At 35.1% G+C, this 22,424-nt stretch overlaps 3 protein-coding genes across 15 annotated transcripts; 2 read left to right on the forward strand and 1 right to left on the reverse strand.

Moving 5' to 3' along the window:
- Positions 1 to 300: 300 nt before the first annotated feature.
- Positions 301 to 3,763, forward strand: LOC101243777 (serine/threonine-protein kinase Aurora-2). Its single transcript, XM_004253055.5, has 9 exons — positions 301 to 460; positions 1,145 to 1,261; positions 1,684 to 1,830; positions 1,919 to 2,014; positions 2,295 to 2,390; positions 2,480 to 2,576; positions 2,737 to 2,854; positions 3,295 to 3,367; positions 3,451 to 3,763. Exons 1-9 carry the CDS (start codon positions 419 to 421, stop codon positions 3,550 to 3,552), a joined length of 888 nt encoding a protein of 295 aa, XP_004253103.1. The 5' UTR covers positions 301 to 418; the 3' UTR covers positions 3,553 to 3,763.
- Positions 3,764 to 4,120: 357 nt separating this feature from the next.
- LOC101268752 (ATP-dependent 6-phosphofructokinase 3-like) lies at positions 4,121 to 14,200 on the reverse strand. Of its 2 annotated transcripts, none has more exons than XM_004253054.5 (13): positions 12,813 to 14,200; positions 11,733 to 11,779; positions 11,575 to 11,614; positions 10,332 to 10,394; positions 10,093 to 10,230; positions 8,712 to 8,870; positions 8,195 to 8,248; positions 7,534 to 7,602; positions 7,148 to 7,277; positions 6,513 to 6,781; positions 5,775 to 5,823; positions 5,547 to 5,701; positions 4,121 to 4,629 (listed from the first exon to the last, which is right to left on the reverse strand). In XM_004253054.5, the coding sequence occupies exons 1-13, from the start codon at positions 12,912 to 12,914 to the stop codon at positions 4,447 to 4,449; spliced, it is 1,458 nt and encodes a 485-aa protein (XP_004253102.2). In that variant the 5' UTR covers positions 12,915 to 14,200; the 3' UTR covers positions 4,121 to 4,446. The 2 variants fall into 2 exon arrangements, with proteins under 2 accessions (XP_004253102.2, XP_019067029.2); XM_019211484.3 differs by having other exon boundaries at positions 12,802 to 13,272.
- Positions 14,201 to 14,665: 465 nt separating this feature from the next.
- On the forward strand, positions 14,666 to 21,601 carry LOC101268462 (nuclear poly(A) polymerase 4). Of its 12 annotated transcripts, none has more exons than XM_069292698.1 (13): positions 14,666 to 14,722; positions 14,896 to 14,955; positions 15,768 to 15,814; positions 15,921 to 16,050; positions 16,156 to 16,233; positions 17,184 to 17,291; positions 18,324 to 18,386; positions 18,502 to 18,663; positions 18,995 to 19,108; positions 19,177 to 19,239; positions 19,417 to 19,746; positions 19,842 to 20,006; positions 20,155 to 21,601. In XM_069292698.1, exons 4-13 carry the CDS (start codon positions 15,925 to 15,927, stop codon positions 20,764 to 20,766), a joined length of 1,821 nt encoding a protein of 606 aa, XP_069148799.1. In that variant the 5' UTR covers positions 14,666 to 14,722; positions 14,896 to 14,955; positions 15,768 to 15,814; positions 15,921 to 15,924; the 3' UTR covers positions 20,767 to 21,601. The 12 variants fall into 12 exon arrangements, with proteins under 12 accessions (XP_069148799.1, XP_069148796.1, XP_069148797.1 ...); XM_069292697.1 differs by having other exon boundaries at positions 14,671 to 14,722; positions 14,896 to 14,939; XM_010316527.4 differs by having other exon boundaries at positions 14,676 to 14,722; positions 14,896 to 14,939; positions 19,197 to 19,271.
- Positions 21,602 to 22,424: the final 823 nt, after the last annotated feature.

A 22,424-nucleotide genomic window follows, 5' to 3' on the forward strand; every position in this document is an offset into this window, starting at 1 on the left:
CTAACTCCTTAAAGTATTTCATTGATTCACCCTAAAAACCAATAATAGACCAATCAATAAATAAAACACAAATTATTTCTAACTCCTTAAAGTATTTCGTCGATTCACCCGAAAAACCTATAATAGACCACTCAATAAATAAAATAAAAGTTATTTCTAACTCCTTGAAGTATTTTATTGATTCACCCAAAAAAACATAGAGTAGACCACTGAATAAACCGAAAATAAAAAAAATTCTCATGTTGGCACATGTCATATTTGCACAAATAAAATATGACCGTTGCAAAGGAGAGATCTCCTTCTATTCAAAAACAAAGACATTTTTGTAACGAGTACCAAATTGCTCCTCATTCAGCCATTTCTCTCTCTTCTTTCTCTCTCTATATTTTAGGGCATCATATACAGGCAAAAGAGGAATATGGCGATTGCACCGGAGACTCAGCCACAGCAACAGCCAAAGGTAACAATTTTTTCTGACCTAATTAGATGAATAGAAGAGCAAAAATGTCAATTTTTGTTTGTTTTTTCCGTGAGGTTAGAGTTTTTAGGAATTTTAACTTATTGAGTTATATGCGTGCTCATTTTGTTCGATTTGAATGTTGCTATGCGCTTGAATTTCTGAGATTTTGTTGAATCTCATTTGTTGTAAAGAGTTCTTTTTTCTCGATTTTGAATTATATTGATAGGTATTCTAAACAGAAATGTGGCAATTTTGGGGTGGATCGCTTGTCAACTGAGCACTGAGAAAGGATTTAAGGCTGTAGAGTAGGATTTTCTCATGGAAAATTTTGGCATGTTGTAGAACAAATCAACAAAATAGACTGGTTGACTTTGCTAAGCGTTGTTATTCATTTTTCTGGACAGTTAAAAATGGTTACGAAATTCTAAGATTTTTTACGCTTTAAGTTTACAGCAACAATAACAACAATTTTACGTAGTGAAATTTCATAAGTGGAGTCGAGGGAGGGTACCTCTGGTTAACAATAATGCAGTACTAATCCACCATAATCCATGTTGATTCATGCTTTGAGGTTTAAACGATAGAACTGTATTAAGGTTTAAACAATAGAAATGTATGTTCTTTATCTTTTTGCATAAATTTTCCCTTTTGTATACTAGGTTGATTGGGATTTTATTCTTGCAGGATTCCTCCGAGGGTGCAGCGGTGGATCAAAAGAGATGGACTCTCAATGATTTTGACATAGGAAAGCCTCTTGGAAGAGGAAAATTTGGTCATGTATATTTGGCTAGGGAGAAAAGGGTTAGTGGATAATTATTAGTTTTAATTACTCAACTAATTATGCTTCGCTGGTTTGGTAATTTGGCGTACTATTCATCTTCTGAGTTCTATAACATTGTTTGATGGTAAATTGTTGGGCATCTGATCCTCATTTTCATTTTTCATGGAAATCGAAGTTTTTGAGTATAAAGGAAAAATGAAATGTATTGTGCTGATTTTTGTATGTCAGCTTAAATAATGAAATGTATTGTGCTTATTTTTGTATGTCAGCTTAAATTGTGTTGAACTATTCAGATTTTAAGAAAGTTCTTATCCACTTGATTAAATCCTTCCCTGATCTTCATATCTTTCCTTCTTCTGTTATTCTTCTTTGTTTATCTAATATACAATTCTTACTACAAATAATTACGCCTATAATAATCTTAGTTGTTTCATATAAACAGAGCAATCATATTGTTGCACTAAAAGTGCTTTTCAAGAACCAGCTTAAACAGTCTCAAGTTGAGCATCAGCTTCGGCGCGAGGTTGAAATACAAAGCCACCTTCGACATCCAAATATCCTGAGACTTTATGGTTACTTTTATGATCAGGTAGAATTCTACAGTCTAATGCTTTACTTGTTCAGTTTGTGACCTGAGAAGAATTTAGAAGAGACTTATTTTCACATTATTATTGCAGAAACGGGTTTATTTGATTCTGGAATATGCTGCCAAGGGTGAACTCTATAAGGAGCTGCAAAAGTGCAAATATTTTAGTGAAAGGCGTGCTGCAACTGTGAGTTCTTCTCACACTGTTAGACTCTGCCTTAACATTATTGTGGAACCTTGGGATTCCCTGTTATTCTTTTCCTTTTAAAATTGTTGGGAGTCCAGTTTCTCTTCTTTCTTTTTTTCCGTTTTGGTTCCATTTTAGGTAGCCTTGAATTGAGTCTGAGCAACTAAAATTATACAGATCTTTAACATGTTATGTCATTTTAATATGCTCTCTAATTTACCTACCATTATTTGATGGATCAAAGTGTTTACGTATTTATTTTGTCATGGGCATGGAACAGTATGTTGCATCATTGGCGCGAGCCCTCATATACTGTCACGGGAAGCATGTAATACATAGAGATATTAAGCCAGAGAACCTTCTGGTTGGTGCACAGGTACTTATTTTGCATTCTGTTGGAGTTTATGCTTGCTGTAAAACGGGGCAGGGTTGTTAAACTGTATTTTTCATGGTTTTCTACTATAGGGTGAACTAAAAATTGCAGACTTTGGTTGGTCGGTACACACCTTCAATCGCAGACGCACTATGTGTGGCACTCTAGACTATTTGCCACCTGAGATGGGTACGCACGTTGTACTTGATGTAACTTAATGTTCTCATGGCCAGATGCAAATAATCTTTTCTCCAAGTTCATCTGTGCTTTTCACATGGCCGCTTGATTTTGTTAAAAGTAAGTCTAACTGAATTACATGAGTGTGATGGTTGATTGCTGAATATTGCAGTGGAAAGTGTGGAGCATGATGCAAATGTGGACATTTGGAGCCTTGGTATTCTCTGCTATGAATTCTTATACGGGGTGCCTCCATTTGAAGCAAAGGAACACTCAGACACATATAGAAGGTAAACTTTCTCTGCAAATGGAAACTAGTAAGAGTTGCTCTTTATACGACGAATGTGAAACTGAAAAGATAGAAGAGAGAAAATGTTCCATTGGTTTTTTATTTAGCTAGTAAAACAAGCAGGCGTAAAAGAAACAATAGAAGAATCATGAGCCGTTTGACCACGAATAAGTTTGAAGGAGATTATTCAACTTCGAACTTGATATAGAATTTGAAGTTTGAAGAACATACTCAACTTCAAACTTGATATAGAATTTGAAGTTTGAAGAACATGTTCTAGGAGTTTCTCAACTCAGCAAACTTCAATTCATGTCTTAAATACTACTTTAGCTCTCAAATTCTCCTCTTCAACTTAAGTTCAAATATTACATTTTCTCGAAACCTCAACCAAATCATGTCCAAACGGCACTAAATGTCGTAGTTTTTGATGACATTACACAGGATTATACAAGTGGATCTAAAATTTCCTTCCAGACCAGTAGTCTCATCAGCTGCAAAGGATCTTATTACACAGGTTAATTTCAAAATAATTCAGCTACTTTTCAGATACGCTACTAACTTGTGTTTCAGCTAGACTAATATTATGTGGCATAGCAGATGCTAGTCAAGGATTCTTCGCAACGTCTGCCCTTGAAGAAGTTACTAGAGCATCCTTGGATTGTACAGAATGCTGATCCTTCTGGTGTTTATAAGGGTTAATGGATACATCTTATTGCAAGTTCCAATCATATACTGCATTCTTTTAAAAAAAATTTCAAGAAGCCTTTGATATATCGATAGGATAAAACATTGTCATTTACAACGAGAGGAATGACTTATAGAGCAGTAATGAAAAACACTTTCATGTAATCACATTGTATGAATACTACTTGCCTATGTTGCTTGAAAATAAGAAGAATTACTTTTCCAACTGTTTATTATGTAGCTAGTATGTCATTTTACCATTTTTTTCTAGGTGTCTCTGTATCTTTCTATGTTAAAGTTAACCTGATTTTAACTGGCAACTCAACACTTCCTGGTTTGTATTATTGTACTTGAGCTGAGGATCGCTCAAAAGCAGCACATGTCGTCAAAAGATAAGGATCAGATCTACGTACAGATATATTTGTTGTTGTCGTCACCTGGGTGAGCTTTTAGTCTAGGTGGGTGCAACTCAAATAAAGATTATGATGTCCCACTCATGTACCCAAAAGGGACAATTGGAAAAATCTGTCTCTACTTCTGATTTTTGCCAAAATCCTTGACTATTTTAAATCTCAAAAGACCATCCAGCAACACAGTTCATCATTTATATGCATAGCAAATGTTCTCACTGTTTAAATTTATTACAAAATATTTTATAAAAAGCTGTCTAATTTCACTTCCAGAAATTAGGAGTTTAGATGAATTAGGCAGAAATATATCTGTTTCTACTGCCAACATCTGATGCAGAAGATCCCAAAACCTTCAACAATTAAGTTCCTAAGACTGTTTTATAAGGCACAATACAATGGTAAGCAGCAAAGCTTCAAAGACAACAAGAGAACCACTGCACAGGCAAATGATTACAACAAAGTTACTTCAGTGTGTCGCGCCAAGTTTTTTATTACTGTATCAGTGACCTGAGTTCTCATGTACATTGTTATCCCCGTCCAATAATTGAGTTTGCGGCTGCTCCTCCTTTTTAATCTCTTCAATGTCTTTCACGCGCAAGAAGCTTGGCTGATTGGTTGACGAAAGAAGACGTGCCCACATCCTGTCAGTTATAACCACCATATTTTGTTTCTCGGTAATACGCTGCAAACAAAAATATCAGTTTAACTTAAACATATACGGTTGTGGTTCAGAATTCAGTGGCTTTAAACCTTCATAGCAAATCAAATGTGCTTTTTTAAGTCTGGAAAAGCCTAACAGAGCTGGTGATGAAAGGAGGTGTTAAATAGAATATGCTTGGACTTGTAACTGTGGTGTAAACCATGGCAATGACAGCTTTGGTTTTCAGCTGTCGAGATGCGCTCTTATTTAACATCATAGAAATGCATCTTTTATCAACAATAGAACAAAATTATCCGCTGACTGGGTTAACATGTCGAATGTCTTTCCTGGAATGAGGAAATCTTGAGAAAAACTAAGCAATGAGTCCAGAGATATGACAGAAGAACTAATCATTAAGTAGAAGAACGAAAGAATTTAAGAAACAGTTGCACCCTTGACCTAAAATGAGAGTTCCCAGCCAGAACCTGATAAAGAAAAGTGCATAACATGCCAGCACGATGTTCTAAAAGGCATTTGTAACTCGTGAGGTGTGCCTTCACATGTGCAGACGTGCTTAGAGAAGAGGCAGCTCCAAATTGTCTCGAGGTAGTCAAATGATATGAAAAACCATTGAAATTTTTGTCATTTACCCATTCTCATGTGTCTTCTGCCTGGGTACTTTCCTCATGCAAAAAGAGGATGTTGAATGGGTAAGTTAACATGGGATGTGTATTAGTAACAAATATCATATGATAATAATTACTTTCGCCTGTCTCAAGCATGAATGGCCTGTGGATCTCAACTACAGTATTACTATTTTTGTCATCTTAAGCTATTTACTTAATAACGGAAAGAAGTACTCATAAAGGATGCCCAAAACCTTGACATTGAGAGGTACATGCATGGAAATTCTCAAGATCATTTCCACTGAAAAGACCAGTCAATGCATAACGACTTACATTGAATGGAATATAAGTCTGGCGACCATTGACAAGTCCTGAGGTGAAACCTGTGTATCCTGCCATTGCTCCATGAACACAACTTTGAGCAAGAAGAGTGCAATATACATTATCAGAGGCATTACTTGGAACAGCACGAATCATGTAAGTCGGATCTGAAAAAAAAAAAGCGAGCAGCTTGATACATGTTGCAACGAATCCACCAATTAAGAGGTTGAAATTTCTTACCTATATATTTAAGAGTAATGGGCATCTTAGTTTTTTTAGCAAAATGATCCTACAAGAAAACAAAGTGGTGAGTATAACAGAATAGAAGACGAAATAGTTCCTCTCTAACTCAACTCAACCATGACATTTCCGTGGACTCTTTAAGAATAACTACACACCATGTTGACAGTTTTAGCCAGAGGTGTAATGTCTTAATACTGACATTGGGAAATGTAAGACTTCAGCAAATTGCTCATCAAGGGTGCTTTGCACCATGAAGTTAGAAAAATTTGCCTCTTTGTAATACCATAAAGCAGAAAGTTCAACAAATATTTGTAGTTACAGCCACTTAATATCATTTACGCCAACACATAAGTCAGTTTTTGATAGATAAGTAGATAGCAGCAATACATTTAAATATATAAACATAGCACTATAATGCGTTAGCTATTTTCTTACCATAACAATGTCTTCATTAGAGGCTATGCCAATTAGTGATGTTCCGGTTATTATTTGGTAAGAGTAATAACGAGGTATAATTTCTTTCATCTTGTTTAAATCCTTTTTAAGTGGATACTACCCTTCTTTCTAGAAATAGTGTAGAAGCTGATGTCATACTCCTTCATTAATTGGATTTAATTTGACACTGATCTGAACGGCGAAGTGGAAACTAACACACTTCCAGACAGACGAACAGAGAGATATTTCTGAGTTTTAACAATATTTTTGAAGGAGAACTTCATGAGTTACAACCATTACCCTGATTTTCTGGGAAATCCACAAACCAACATCCTGAAGAAGCTTGTTACCCGAAGCATCTTGCTCGTTTTTGGCATGTGCATTCTCTTCTGCAAGAAGTTCTTGCCCTGCTCCTTCAGCTATCACAATAACCATGTGCCCATTTTCTTTGAGCCGTTTTTCAATGTATTCGAAGAGTCCGCCATCTCCTTCAAGATAAAATGGAGACTCTGGAATTAGACAGAGATCAACATCTCTGCTCGCCAAAGTGGCATACATTGCGATGAATCCTGCAAAAATATTTCAGAATTTTAAACTAAGCCAGGAAAATTTAAATAAGATAAGCATTGGAAAAATAACTTTACAAGGCATTGCTACTGAGATCACTGCAAATATTATAAGCTATTCTCCACATCAAAATGATTGACCTAGAGCTTGGATAAGCAAACCTTATTATTTATTACCATTATCTAGTTTGAATCTACTAAGAAGCAATAATTTTTTAAGAGCAAGATTAACCGACACTCTGCAAGATATGTTATGCAGCAGAGATGGACAAAATGCTCTCCATGACTCATGGGAACTTGGAAAAAACTTGTTATAACTAGCCTATTGACTATGGGTTGATAAGATATCAAGGTCAAGGTGCACAATACCACTATAGCGTCCCATTAGCTTCACCACACCAATACCATTTTCAGCACTTTCAGCTTCAACATGAGCTGCATTTATGGCACGTTGAGCCTCCTCTACAGCAGTATCAAAACCAAATGACTTGTCGATAACCTGAAAACAGAAAAAAAATTAATTTTCACAGAACAGCAGCCATAAATGAAGAGCTCAATTTGGCTTGATCAAATAAGAGATGGTAGTCCCAAGCTGAGGCTTTTGAAGACATCATAACAAGTTTTGTGATGAGGAATACATTTATGTTTCTCATTTGCAAGAAACATCAAACTGTATTTCCTGAGATTATTTAAACCGTTTATAGAATGGAAACACCAAAGAAAAAATCAAGTGGTACTAAAAAGAAGAGACTTACAGGGATATCATTATCAATTGTCTTTGGGATTCCAGCAACAATTACTTTGAGACCACGCCGCCTGATTTCCTGCAAAATGGCAGTAGGATTGTTCTTATAAACTTGCCAGAGGATAACTACTCTTTCACCAACCAAAGTATTGAGAATACCCAAAACAAGGACTATATCATCAGTCATAAATCAGATGCAAAAGGTAAAGCATATAAAAATGGCTGCTTCGTATTACTGGCAAAAAATGATCAAAAAGCACCTTGCAACCTGATATTTAAAAATCATACTAAAACCACATGAAAATTTCAAGAGAATAGTAGACCCCTGGAAACTATTAGGTCGATATGCAGAAGACATCAAAGTCGGACAAATTTAGTACAATAAATAGGTATATATACTATTCACGAGCTCAACTGATGTATGCTAAAGGAGGATTAATGATGTAAATATGTAATACAGACTATCACAGACAGCATAGTTCAAGAGACTGTTAAGTGATTATATCACCTCAATGACCTAACAAAAGAATTGGTTTTCAAAACTCTGAGCAGAGTGCTAAAAAGCTCAGCAAGACAATACAATCCATGAGCACCTTGCTGCCTTCAAAATGAAACTATTTGAGCTAGCATCTTTAAGATCTTGAAGCTGGGAGTTCAAGGAAATAACATACCTCGTATATTACAGCTGCTCCTTTCTGAGTTCCATCACCACCAATTATATAAACCTTACAGTAAAAAACACAAGTTATAGCCAGTGGAAATTTATTGAGTGACAAAACCACACTCAAGACATTTTGCAGTGAGATAGAAGATTTGCCTCGGAGGATAGTGACTTCTGGTATAAACAGCAATTTCATCCCTAAAGATCATGTTGTTTGTGACAAAGCTAAAATTCTATTCCTAAACCCCTTTTTTCCCTCTATATTCTTTTCCAGATAAAGTCTTTTGCATGAATACAAACAAGCATGCTAACAGAAGCTCAACTTTCTTTACCCCCAAAGAAGATTTTCATGACCAGTATAGTTCCCTTCTTCATTAATAATCAGTTTTTGCAAAAGGTTGAGAAAATCACAGTTAGAATGGTGAGGGATGAAAACGGAAAAGTATTCTGCCAGTTCCACACCTATTTATTGATGGACAACTATCTCAAAGAAAACTTGTTTATGGACAATCTCGCACTAGAGATACCTGATTAATTCCACGGTCCTGTATGCTGTCAACAATCTTTGTGGTATCATGGCCTCCTCGTGATGATCCAAGAATTGTACCACCACGTTTATGAATGTCATTAACAGTCTTTGGTGTCAAATTGATGATATTCTTGGAATAGAAACCCCTGTAGCCTCCCTTTTGAAAAAGAATTGAAGTATCAGCTGCCAATCAAGTGCAATATAAAAATTTTCCAAGAGGAAGATGTGAAAACAGAATAAAAAGCCATATCAATCTCCAATTGTCGAACATTAATATTTAATAGCAAAAAATGGTTCAAAAACAAAACAGCAAAAATAATCTGCTTTACTATCTAAACTTACCACACAAAGCAAATTGGTGTCCTTGTGCTAGATGCTAACTTGAGGTTGAGTTAGACCCAAGGTCTAAGCAAATTGAATTACCATGTTAAGTTTCTTTAAGCATTGTCTATGAATCAATAAGATTCAAGATCTTTTTTATCGATATTATCACCAGAGTCCTCCATCTCACCCCCACCACCTTATAAGTATTCTATTCAGAATTGAAGCAAACTGATGCTGTAGAAACTTGACAAGGATTACAACTTTATATCACTCAAAAGTTCATCTTTCTATCTACCTCATATACGTTGTTGTATTACATTTCCCACAAAGCAGCACTTCCTTCTTTTTTTCATAGTTGTAATAAGATGGATAGATAATGTCTTCTGATTTTTTGAACTAGCAACCGATTGAGCTAGATTATCATTTCATAGATAGAAGGTCTAACCATAAATGAATGCAAACTCCAGAACTGGCCTATGATTCCTCTGGATTCTACGATTAGTGGATTCAACATGAATACAGAAGCATTATATCTCAATGTTTTGATACAGTCACCATAATTCAACTTCATTCTTTTTCAGTAAGGGAATCCATGAATGGCTCTGTGTACCACAGGCTGAATAATGAAGTATTGAGATAATAGTTTGAGTCTTACAAATTGCTCTAATATTGACTAAAGATATGGTCAAGTTCTTTGAGCACATGATGCAAATCACCTTGGGGGGACTCTGCATGTTGCAAGTCTTCACATAGAGAAGTGGTGCTATTTGATCTAGTCCTACAAAGTCTTTACCTGCTGAAGTTTAATAACTGATCTAATGCCAAAAACATTTGCAGAAAAAAAAATATTCAGCAGCCAGCTTTTAAAACTGTGAGAAGTTATGAAATAACATAAGCACATGACTGCACAGCATCCATTGTTCATCAATATGGAATCAAGTACGAACAAATAGTGACTGCACCCCCTTGCAACTAACTGTGCATGTCTCAATCACTTCCCATATGAGGCAGAATGCCTAAACAAGCATTAAAAGTTTGAAGTTCAAACAACTTACATCGATCCCAAAGACTTTGCTGACCCCATACATATAATCAAGGCTATGTACAATCTCTCTGATCACTGTGTTTAGCCCAGGGCACAAACCACCACAAGTTACAATACAAGCACGAACATCATCCGAATTGAAATACACCTGAGCAACAAAGAAGCACGCTTCTTAGTGAGTTCATACTTCTACTGATTGATGAAAAATAGGAGGATTGCTCTTTCCAGAGGAAAGTACATAGTACATACCTTCTGACGTGGACCAGCACGTCGGAAATGCACCCCTCTGGGACTGTCCTTGTGAACAACAACCTGGAAAGAGACTTAAACATTACATCAATTTGGGGGAGGGGGGATACAAGTTTCCCTGGTACCAAGGTGGAAAGACAAGCTAGCATAAGAATATAAAGATTATGAAGGGCTCAATTTAAGAAAGAGTATTTTCACGCTTCTTCACAGTTATATCATCTTGGAAACTACTGAAAAGACTACAGAAATGAAAAAGAGAGCAAAGTACTGCTTTTAGGTTGGTCTATCTAAAAGAAGAGATCATATAAAAACGTAACAGATTCTTTCGTTTCTTTGGGCCACTGGCCACCTGCCAGAAGTTTTGGGTTTAATACCGTTTCTTTCAGGGGTGCTGACCCAGCGAGGTAGAGATGAGTATATGACATGTGGTATATGGAGACAACAATAGCATGCCATAGAAGGAGATAACAGGTGGAGTCAACGACCCACTAAGACTAACCTATCTTCAACTACATCCCCGAACGACAGTCAAACGGGGGCATGAATTCGAGATGTTAGCGGAATGATTGGCCGGACATTCTGAAGAGTCAGAGCATGTTCTTATTTTAATAAATTAAGATTTAAATAATAAAGGTACTAAGATGGTACATATTACAAATGATCAGCATCTATCACTAACATGAAACTACCGATCTCTTATCTCTTCTGGTAACTCCAGTATCGCTCCCTACTTACCATAATTCTCCTTTTACACATAAAATACAGATTTAATAGACACCTATTCTTAATCATATCAGCATATTCTTTTTTGTACCTTTCAGCTATATAATGGAGTAAATTCTCAATTTTTTGACATATACCTTGATTTTGTTTATCCTTTAAGCATTCCATTTCAATGCTTAGACTCTGTTTCCTGAGATGAAATTTGTGGCAAGGGTGGAAAACAAAGTGTTCATATGTTACGCAGAACTACTAGATATGTCAAATTCAACAAAATACGGGATCTTCATTTTTCCAAAACCTAGATCGAAGTGTAATAGTCCTCTACTCTAGCTTTCAAGTTATTCCTATTAGTACATTCTTGGATCACCTGCACTCCCAAGGTAACGAAATAGAGAATGTTACAGCTTTCTCAAGACTCTATGCAGTCAAATGTAATTTGTCTTAGTATTTCATCGAACATTGGAATGAACATGGGTGTAATATTTTCTTCTTTGCAGAGAAGTTAAGAAGCAGGACTCACCTTTTGCGGGACAGTATCATCCATGTCAACAAAGTACTGCCTGAAACCACAATATCAGTTCATAACTTGTTATGGAGGAAATGAATATATAATTAACTGTAAAGTAACAGCCAAATCAGCTTAAAGCATAACAAAAGAATTTTTGGTGATTAACTCACTTCACAACTGAATATGCAGGATTGGACCGCAATGGATTGTCATGAGTCTGCCGTCAAGCAACAAGATGTAAAAGAAGTTCAATTAGTAAATATCAGCATCCAGCACAAGAGACATGAAGGCTGGCAGTATAGAAAAGATAATACCTATAAGAGCTAAAATTGAACCATTTATTTAAAACACTTAAAAAGGGTGAGGGGAGGAGAAGGTGGGGGGTTAGAACAAGAGAAACTAGGATATTGTGTCACAAAAGGTCACATGCCAGCATTCACGAAAGTAAAACTTCACCAGAAAGGCTTCTGATTCTATCTCTTAGGTTCTGACAGAACTTCATCAGAAGCCCAATAATCATTTTCCGAGAACTTCAAACAGTAAAAACTAGTAGAAACTAAGCATGAGAGAACATGTGTACTTTATGGATACCATACTTCTGAAACCAGCTCCCCAATTACATGACATTTGAAGTCATCAATAAATATCAAAAATCTCCCAAATTAGTGCATTTTCAGTTCACCACAACATAGAACATAGTCATGAACTGTTTTTCAAAAGGGAAAGAAAATGACACTGTACATTTAACCAGAAATCCATTTATACCAGCTTCAAAAGATAACAACCATATCTATCTACCCTCTTCCACTTTAGCACTATACACTCCATTCAATAGCTAACTCATAATGCGTGATTGCCACACATCTCGATGCTAGGCCAATGAGTTTCTTTCACTCTTTTTTTTTTAATGATGGTGTTGTTCAACTCAACTTGCTCACCTCAACATAAACACTACGTGATCTTTTTCTCATTTGTCCTAACTATACAGAGTTACCTAGTTCATGTTGCCGGTTGAAGGTGGTGTGTCTCCCGTAAAAATAGCTTCTTTCACATTTCTTTCTACATTGTTATGGATCAAATGAAGGACAAACAACACAAGATGCAACAACTAAACAAACCGAATCAATCAACATTACAAAATGACAAAATCAAACAATTAGAGATTCACACATACAACATCTAAACACAAACACACTCAATATCATTCAGAAATTAAGAGAGAGAAAAAAGAGAGAATACAAGAACAATACAGGAAGATCAGGGATATAATCAGTCAAATGAGGAACATCTTCAAGAACATAACCATGATCTCCTTTCACCACCTTCATCTGGTAATTACTCTCAGTACCCATCTTCCCCAAATACACAAAAAATACAAAAAAGATTCCAACTTTCTCAATGGAAATTCAAAAGGGTATCTTAAAACAGAATCAGAAAACCAAAAAAACACATATATATATGTTAAATTTGAGTCAACCCCACAAAAGAGAGATTTGTATTTTTGGTTCTTGTGAGAGAAGAAACTGGAATATTGTAGTAATAACAAAAACAAGCGTGACAGTACAGCATGTGAATTAGAGGAATCAAAGAAGCAAAAATTAGTCAGAATTTTCAAAGGGGAAAGTGAAAAAAAAATGATATTTTTTACTGAAAAGAGTGAAAACAGATGGATATGGAAGTTGGTCGGCCGGTGGTGGCATTTATCATGTCGTTTCAATTTTTATTTTTTTTATATATATATAATTATATACTATGTAATTAATAAAAAAAATATTCCTATATATACAATTAGTAAACGTCTATTATGATTCATTATTTTTGTCATTGATACAAAATAATTACTTTTTTGTTTACATTTAATCCTTAAATAGTAATTATATACTATGTTATTAATAAAAAAATATTTTTATATATACGGCTAGTAAACGTTTGATTATAATTTATTATTTTTATGGTAGATGAGAAAAAATTACTTTTTGTATATAATAAAAAAATATTCCTATATATACGGCTAGTAAACGTTTGATTATGATTTATTATTTTTATAATAGATGAAATTTTTTTAATTTTTTTATTAACAATTTAATCCTTAAATAATGTTGTTTGTTTTTAGTTTAGGTGATACTTTAAAATGATTAACTTGTGTAGTTGTACTAATTCAAATTCATTAATCCACAGAAGATCAAGTATGTGTTTATATATGAGATTTATTTCATAATTTCACTCGATAAAATTTATCTTTAGTTTTGATGGTATATTTTTTTCACATGAAACGTTGAACGCAAGCTTCTACTTTATTCATATAGTAATATGTTACATAATCGTCGATTTCTCTAATTTTATGGATCAAAAATACGAGGATATTTTGAGTGTCATTCACGCTTGCCTCATATATCATATTTTCGAATTCACACTCCAAATAGTCATATCTTGATCCTATTCAAACTCAATATTTTAGACTCTAAAATATGTCTTCATAGTTTTAACTTATTACCAACTTTCTGAGGGTCTCTTTCGTCAAAATAAATCAAAATTTTTTATATGCATAATTAAGACATGTAATTTCAAATTAACAAACTAAAAATTACATAATAAAAGAAACAACTAATACATTTTGAGCTATACATAAAAAAAAAACAAAAAGTATTTTAAGATGAAACCAAAAAATAGAATTAGACTAAAATATTCTTTATTTGATATTTATATAAATCTAATTCTTAATTATTTACGATTTAATTATATAAAAAATAATAAGGATAGATAGACCAAAAAAATAGAGAAGAATATTAATAAATCGAAATCAAACATTTGTTAAAAAGATGGTCTTCTACATACATCAACTGAATTACGAATTAATAAAATTTTTCATTAAAAATCAAATCATAATCAATAAAGTAAATACTTAAATAACTAATAGTTAAATAAGATTCTCTTTTAGAAAAATAAAGAAAGATATTATAGTAGATCATACAAATATTACATTTTCAAGAAAAAAAAAATCATAAAATTTGAATTGAATTTGCATTAAATATTTATATCAAGTCTCTCTCTCTCTCTCTCTCTCTCTATATATATATATATATATAATGAATTAAAATTTTTTAATTCATAAAATTACATTGATAAAACAATTCCCCCCGCCACCCAACTCCTACCCCTGGTAATGGTTAAACCCAGCGGCAAAACCCCCAAATTCCGCTTTATCTTCTCCAGATCTCTTTCTCTTTCTATATACACTGAATATTCCTTCAATCAAATTTATTATAGCTTTCATATTCATACTGAATTGAAAAATTCTTATTTTTCTCATTCCAATTTTGTTTTCTGGTTCAGTATTTCATCGGTTCAGTGATCTGTGAAGTTTAGCAGCTTTTATGGTAATCTGAATTCTGGGTAACTCTATTTAGTCATTTTCTTCTCTGGGTTTTTTGTTTTGCTGTTTAATTTTGTTTATTGAGTTGAAAAATCTGTTTTTTTCTTTCGATTTTTGGTTCTGCATTTGATTGGTTTAGTAATCAGTGATCTGTGAAGTTCAGTTTGTATGCTAATCTGAATTATGGGTAACTTGACTGGTTTTTATCTGCTCTAGGGTTTTTCTTTTTCAATTTCTGTTCTTAGAGTTTGAAAAATCCTCTATATTTTCCGTTTCTAGCTCCGCATTTTATTGGTTTAGGATCAGTGAAGTTCAGGTTCTATGTTAATTTGAATTCTGGGTAATTCGATTGGTTTTTTCCTGTTCTGGGTTTTTTTGCCTTTGAAATTTTTGTTCATAGAGTTGAAAAAGATCCCCCCTTTTACCTTTTCTGGTTTGCATTTGATGGTTCAGTGATCTGTGAAGTTCAGCTTCTATGCTAATTTGAATTCTGAGTAGCTCCACTGGTCTTTTTCGCTTTTTTTTTTTTTCAATTTCTGTTCATAAAGTTGAAAAATTCTCTGTATTTTCCTTTTCTGGTTCCGCATTTGATTGGTGCAGTGATCTGTGAAATTTAGCTTCTACTCTAATCTGAATTTTGGTTACTCGTGGGTTTTTCATACAATTTCTGTTCCTTCATAGTTAAAAAATTCTCCTTTTTTTTTTTTTTGGTTTTCTGGTTCGGTGTTTGTTCGGTTCAGTGATATGTGAAGTTTAGGTTTTATGCTAATTTGAGTTCTGGTAACTTGACTGGCCTTTTTCATTTGATTGTTCTGGTTCTGCATTTCATCAGTTCAACAAACAACAGTAACAACATACTCGGTGAAATCCCGTGAAGTGGTTTGTATTTCAATTGTTAAATGATGTGTAAAGCTTATTTTATGCTAATCTGAAGTTTGGGAACTCAGACTGGTATTCTTTTTGGGTTGTTTCCTTTTGTTGTCAGTGTGATGGTGAGTTCGGAGAGCTTAAGTGAGTCTGTTGCACCACCACCAAAGAAATATGGTGTCACAAAGCCATTATCTCTTGCTGGACCAACTGAGACAGATCTTCAAAGAAATGCAGAACTGGAAAAGGTAGTTCTTTTCTTTTCTTATATATTTTGTTCTAGGATTGTCTGAGTTGATTTCACTTGAATCATGAATTTGTATTGACTTTTGGGTTTTATGGTGATGGGGTAGTTTTTGAGGGAATCAGAATTGTATGAGAGTGAGGAAGAGACTGCAAGGAGAGAAGAAGTACTGCGGCGACTTGACCAGGTAATTGAACCACATTAATTACTTTAACAATTTGGATTATGAGAGAATAGATGGATTATTTTATATAGTTATTAGTTATGTAGAGATTAGTTATTCATGTACTTAGTTATGCTGATTTCTATATTGTCAACCAAACGTCATATTAATTCTATACCAAAAATAACTTATTTCATATCTACCTTTCATACGTTGTACAACAACAACATACTTAGTCCCACTAAAGGGGATTTGGAGAGGGTAGAGGGTATCTAGACCTTATCACTACCTTGTGGAGATAGAGAGACCGTCTTCGAAAGACCCTTAGCTCAAGTGTATCAAACCCAAGTAAAAGAAGAGGAAAACAGTGAAGAAAACAGAACATTTAATAAGAAAAAGCAGTGTACAATCGACAGAAGGAGCAATAACAACAACAAAATAGCGTGGGAAGTGAAATGCAAAAAAAAAAAAAAACATATGGCTATACATAACAAAAACGAGAACTACAATGTATGACTAGTACTACAACAGGCACTTACAAGTCTAAACCCTTACAGGAAAAACAACACTCTACCCCTACCAACCTTCTACCCTAATAGCAACCTCCACTCCTTCCTAGCTAGAGTTATCCGTCATAGTTCGTACAAGTTATACGGAAATTAATACATGGATAATGTGTCTTTTATCCAGGCAACCCTTTTATGCTTACATGAATTTGATGAATATGCTTTATTGTTTGCCAGAATTGTCATGTACTAGGAAACAAAAATTTAAGTTTATGATTGGATTTGCTGGTTATTTTGGTATTTAGCTCCTTGCAATAATCCCTCTTGTATTATCCTTACCATTTGCATATTGAATTCATTTCATATGTACATAATATCCAACTAATAGTGTTGGATTCTTATGAGGTGATCTATCCATGTAAGTGTAGTGAAAGAAGTTGTAATTGACCAGTCTTTATTCTGTTGTAGATTGTAAAACAATGGGTGAAACAATTGACTCGCCAGAGAGGCTACATAGATCAAATGGTTGAGGATGCAAATGCTATCATAGTCACCTTTGGCTCTTATCGTCTAGGGGTAAGTAAAAGTTTCAGCGTTTATGGAACTTTCTTGTAGTTAGTTCTTCCGGGAGCAGCTTAATAGAATCCCCTTCTCTGGATGTTAACTATGCTTCAAATCTTCACCTGTAAGATTACATGCCCTCTACTCGGTTTATGTTCGTAGTTTTCTTCTGATTGGAGGTTAGAAATGCTATGCATTATATGGGCCATATGTGAAGTTCAACTTAATAAGATTTTGGACGGCACCTTTAGAAACTGAGTAACAACACTAGTCTAGGACTTCCAATTTATTCCTGTTTTGCAATTAATCTCTAAGTGATCTCATGCTGCTCCATTTTCTGTGCTGCAAGTTTAACCTTGGTTCATAACCAATGGACTTAGATTTGTGCAATATCTCACGGGATTGTTAAGAAGTTGAACTATATTGTCCTAGAATGGAGGCAGTGCTTTTATTTGGGTCTACTTAAGGTGATGAAGGAATTCCATGCGATTGTAGTTCTTGTAATTTAGTTTTACAAAGGTATGGAAATCCATGAAAAACCTGAAACAAAGTTTGAACAGGATGCGTCTTCATTCTGCAGATGGTAAATGTGTTCGGTACTGCTATTTGGGATTAGTAATACGAATCCTCGCTATCCATGGTTACGTCTATCTCAGTCTAATATTCAGCAAGTTAGATTCTTAAACAGTAGAAGTTCTCAACAGTTTGTACTGACACACAAATCTCTAACAACATTAAACACATCTCCGACGGAAGTATTGGATATGCGGGAAAGGGTCAGATTTTCCCACGTGCTCTTCAAAAAAGGTTATATTTACACTTTTGATATATTTCCCGTACCGTCCAACTTTGAGCACATATAAGCCCTTGACCATTAAATCCCTTTTTCCCTAACTTTATTTCCTATGTGGCGTCCACATGAATTTTATTCCCCAACTTAAATCTGGTTCACATGTAAGTTATTTAGAATCTGAATGGTTCATTCGTCCACTATCTTGAGGTTCTGGCTCAACAAATGCATAAGTTGGTAACACATACTCCTTGCAGGTTCATGGACCAGGAGCTGACCTGGACACATTGTGTGTTGGTCCCTGCTATGTCAATCGAGAAGTGAGTACAACCCACTGATCAAATTTTTTGTTGGTTGGTTCAGTGAACATGACATAATTTGATTAAAATTGTTCCTTTTGTGTTTACCCCATCTTTTTTTTATATTACTGTGCAGGAAGATTTCTTTATCCTTCTTCATGATATTTTAGCTGAAATGGAAGAAGTTTGTGAACTTCAACCAGTTCCTGATGCTCATGTCCCTGTTATGAAATTCAAATTTCAAGGAATTTCAATTGATCTTCTTTATGCAAGTATAACTCTCTTGGTTATTCCTGAAGTAAGTTGGAATTAAGTTTTTATGAATTGTTCTTTATTTGTGTAGTTTCCTTTTTCTTTTTATTTCCCTTTTGAAACTTGTTGTATGTCAAGGATTTCATGGATGTTGTTTGTTAAGGCTGGTACTTGAAGAGTTCGTCTACGTGGATTCGTTCATTCAATGAGAGCATAACAACTTCTCATTTATTATGTGTATTTCGACTGCGTTCCACCTTTTCTTGGGAGCTTTGGATATGAAACATGTGATTCTTGAATATTATTATTCAGACTTCGATTATATTCTTGTGCTGAATTGAATTCAACTCCTACTTGTAATTTTGATTTGACAATAGGATTTGGATATCTCAGACCAATCTGTACTCTGTAATGTGGATGGACCAACTGTTCGAAGTCTAAATGGTTGTCGAGTTGCTGATCGAATACTGAAACTAGTTCCCAATGCTAAGGTAACCATAAGTGTTCCTCCTCCTCTTAAATGATTGATAATTTCCATGTTTACTTAAAACTTTTGCAGCACTTCCGTACAACTCTTAGATGTCTGAAGTTCTGGGCCAAAAGACGTTGTGTTTATTCCAATGTGAGTTCTTAGTCCCTCGAACCATCTCAGTGGTAACTCTCTCTCGTATTTCAACTAGTCATTCCTCTTGTTTGGTCAAAATCCTTACCATTAATTTGACATGATGGCGTCATTCTTTAGAAATATCCCAATCTGATCATGATTTTCTGTTTTGCCTCTTTTGTGCTTCTTATTCAGGTTACTGGATTTCTTGGTGGGGTGAATTGGGCTCTTTTGGTTGCTCGCATTTGCCAGTTTTACCCAAATGCAATCCCTAGTATGCTTGTTTCTAGGTTCTTCCGTGTTTATACACAATGGCGTTGGCCAAATCCTGTGATGTTATGCCCAATAGAAGAGGATGAACTTGGGTTTCTTGTTTGGGATCCGCGCAAGAATCCTAAAGACAGAACTCATCATATGCCAATCATCACTCCTGCCTACCCTTGCATGAACTCTAGCTATAACGTCTCACCAAGCACTCTTCGAGTAATGATGGACCAATTTCAGATTGGTAACAAGATTTGTGAGGTAAGCTATAAAGGTTCAGTGTTTATTCTCTCCCTTTCTTCTTGTAACAAATTTTAGCAAGTAGTGCTGATGTTTTTAGCTTATTCTTTGTCCAGGATGTGGAGTTGAATAAATCACAGTGGCCTGCTCTTTTTGAGCATTATTTTTTCTTTGAGGCGTACAAAAACTATCTCCAGGTTGAAATCGTAGCAGCAGATAATGATGATTTGCTAGCTTGGAAAGGCTGGGTGGAATCACGGCTTCGACAACTCACGCTAAAGGTGAAAGTTCGGTAGTTTTTTTTAGTTAACTCAGGTTGATGAGAATTGTTAGCACAGAAAGATAAAGTCCGGGAGGGAAAGATCTAATTTCCTTGTCCTTTTTCTTATTCTAGTGATGTAATGTGTAGTTTCGGTTGATGCTTTGCAGATAGAGCGGGACACCAATGGGACGTTGCAGTGCCATCCTTATCCTAATGAATTTGCGGACATGTCAAAGCCATGCCCGCATTGTGTTTTTTTCATGGGTTTGCAGAGGCAAAAGGGTGTCAAAGTACAAGAAGGTCAACGGTTTGATATCCGCGGAACAGTCGATGAGTTTAAGCAAGAGGTAAACATGTACTCTTATTGGAGACCGGGCATGGATATCTATATCTCGCATGTTCCTAGGAGGGAAATTCCTGCTTATGTCTTTCCTGATGGGTATAAGAGACCACGTCAATCTAGAAATACAACTCAGCATACTCCCGAGAAAGATGCCAAAGGTTGCATGTCTTCTGAAGGAAGGCGTTCAAAGAGGAAGCAGGAAACCCATACAGTTGATGTAGAGTCCGACAAACTGCCGAAACGTGCTTCTATTAGTCCTCAAAATATAGGATCTGTTTCGCCCGCAAGTGTTTCTAGTCGGTCAGGCGGATCATCACAGATAATCATTCCCGAGGAGTCACTTCAGGAGGTTAAGACTGCTGGCCTTCAAAACCAAAGTTCTGATGATAAATCAACAGAGGATACTGGGGAGCAGAAACCATGCATTTCTGAGTGAAATGAAAATTCCAGCCTGATAGTTTAGTCATCACCTCATCAAGGAACTTGTTGGGAGTTATAAAACAAGGTTTTCTTGACCAGTCCAACATAACATTCTTCCGTAGCCAGGAGGCGCTTTGTACTTGTGAACAATGTTCTAGAGGTGCCCCAGCTTCGCAGACTATACAGGATGACAAAAAGGTGGATGACGATGATGATGAGCAGCCAGCTCGATTGACCAGGTATACAAACTTGAGGTGGGTGGATGGTGTGAAGGAGTTGAAATGTGCTCGCATCAAATTCCAAAATTCAAAACCTCTTGAGGAGTTCCGGTGAGTTTTTGATTCACGAGTAGTGGCCGATGGCAGTGAGAGACTGGAAGCTTTGAGTCGTTGCAGGATGATACAAAAGACTAGATTTCAGCCGTGTGGGGTGGATGTTGAAGTGATAAACGGATAGTGCATGAACTACACTACAAATCCAGCAGCAGGGGTTAAAGGCAGCACAGCATAATCAAGATTTTCCCCAGACAACAAAAATCAACAGCAAGAGAGAGTAGAACTAGAAAGCAGCACCAGAGTCCAGCAGCATAGCTATTGAGGTGAGGTAAGTTTCAAAATTTGAAAGAGAGAGAACATGGATGGTGAAAAGACTGAATTTGTAAATGGCTATATTAGCACTTTGTTTAGAGGGTTGTTTTCATGATATGTTGTATGGTATTCTATTGCCTGAATCAACATTATAATGCAGAGTTGATTCTCAAGTTGGTGGCACCATGCTATGTGAACCTGTTAGGGTTCTTGATAATGGTGATTCTCCTTTTCCTAATAATGATCTTAGTAACCTTATAATTATATCACTCTTTGTTATTTATGTTGAGGTTAAAATCCTACATATATATCAGTTTATCGGTGTTGTTGGACCTTATGTTGTTCAGATTCTTCAAATACTTACATTAGATCTAATAATGTTGTCGCATCTGTGTAAGATACTTTAAATATATGCTACAACCAACACGTCAGAGGTTGAAACGTGCATTTTCTGAGAATCCTACAATAGTTACTGGTTGAAGCGTGCATTTTCAGAGAATCCGACAATAGTTACAACAATATTCTTTGAGAAAAGCTATTACAATGGGATGAAACTTACACTGTGTGCGTCCAAAAAATAGTGATCATGGGATTCTCTTGTCATCAAAAAAAAATTAGATTGAATTTTTAAATATTATTATACAAAATTGACATATTATAGTGTTTATCCTGTTATAATTTCATATAATATTATATATTATGTCATGTGTAATATTTTAAGTTGGTCTGTATATATTTTGAAAATTTCGAAAGCGTTCATAAATCAAATTTATCAAAGCGTTTTATCCACTTTTGTAGAATGCCTCTACTTTTCATTAAGAATTAAATTCTCTGAATGAGGCAAAAGTTTTTTGTCTTCTTTCATTTTTATGGGAAGTACCATTTGAAAAAAAATAAAAATAACTCGTAAGGATTGTTGAACAAGGGTCTCGAGTTCGAAATTTTTGATATTTTCGAGTTTATTTTATGAGATTTATTTAAGACTTATTTGTTTGAATGATTTATGAGCTATTACTATGGAGTGAAATTTATTCTATGCGCGTCCTAGTAATAGTGGATTCTCTTGTCATTAAAAAAAAAATCAAAT

Source organism: Solanum lycopersicum, chromosome 12, assembly GCF_036512215.1.
Source record: "Solanum lycopersicum chromosome 12, SLM_r2.1".
Taxonomy (NCBI): Eukaryota; Viridiplantae; Streptophyta; class Magnoliopsida; order Solanales; family Solanaceae; genus Solanum; species Solanum lycopersicum.

Excerpts from the sequence above, each read along its gene's own strand:
- LOC101243777 (XM_004253055.5), top strand. The coding sequence starts at position 419 with ATGGCGATTGCACCGGAGACTCAGCCACAGCAACAGCCAAAG. Across the intron at positions 1,831-1,918 it reads ATGGTTACTTTTATGATCAG|AAACGGGTTTATTTGATTCT; the intron begins GTAGAATTCTAC and ends TTATTATTGCAG. Across the intron at positions 2,391-2,479 it reads ACCTTCTGGTTGGTGCACAG|GGTGAACTAAAAATTGCAGA; the intron begins GTACTTATTTTG and ends TTTCTACTATAG.
- LOC101268752 (XM_004253054.5), bottom strand. The coding sequence starts at position 12,914 with ATGGGTACTGAGAGTAATTACCAGATGAAGGTGGTGAAAGGAGATCAT. Across the intron at positions 8,871-10,092 it reads GCAAAGTCTTTGGGATCGAT|GGAGGCTACAGGGGTTTCTA; the intron begins GTAAGTTGTTTG and ends CTTTTTCAAAAG. Across the intron at positions 4,630-5,546 it reads AGACTTATATTCCATTCAAT|CGTATTACCGAGAAACAAAA; the intron begins GTAAGTCGTTAT and ends TTTTGTTTGCAG.
- LOC101268462 (XM_010316526.3), top strand. The coding sequence starts at position 15,925 with ATGGTGAGTTCGGAGAGCTTAAGTGAGTCTGTTGCACCACCACCAAAG. Across the intron at positions 19,109-19,196 it reads AACTAGTTCCCAATGCTAAG|ATGTCTGAAGTTCTGGGCCA; the intron begins GTAACCATAAGT and ends TACAACTCTTAG. Across the intron at positions 19,272-19,416 it reads TCCCTCGAACCATCTCAGTG|GTTACTGGATTTCTTGGTGG; the intron begins GTAACTCTCTCT and ends CTTCTTATTCAG.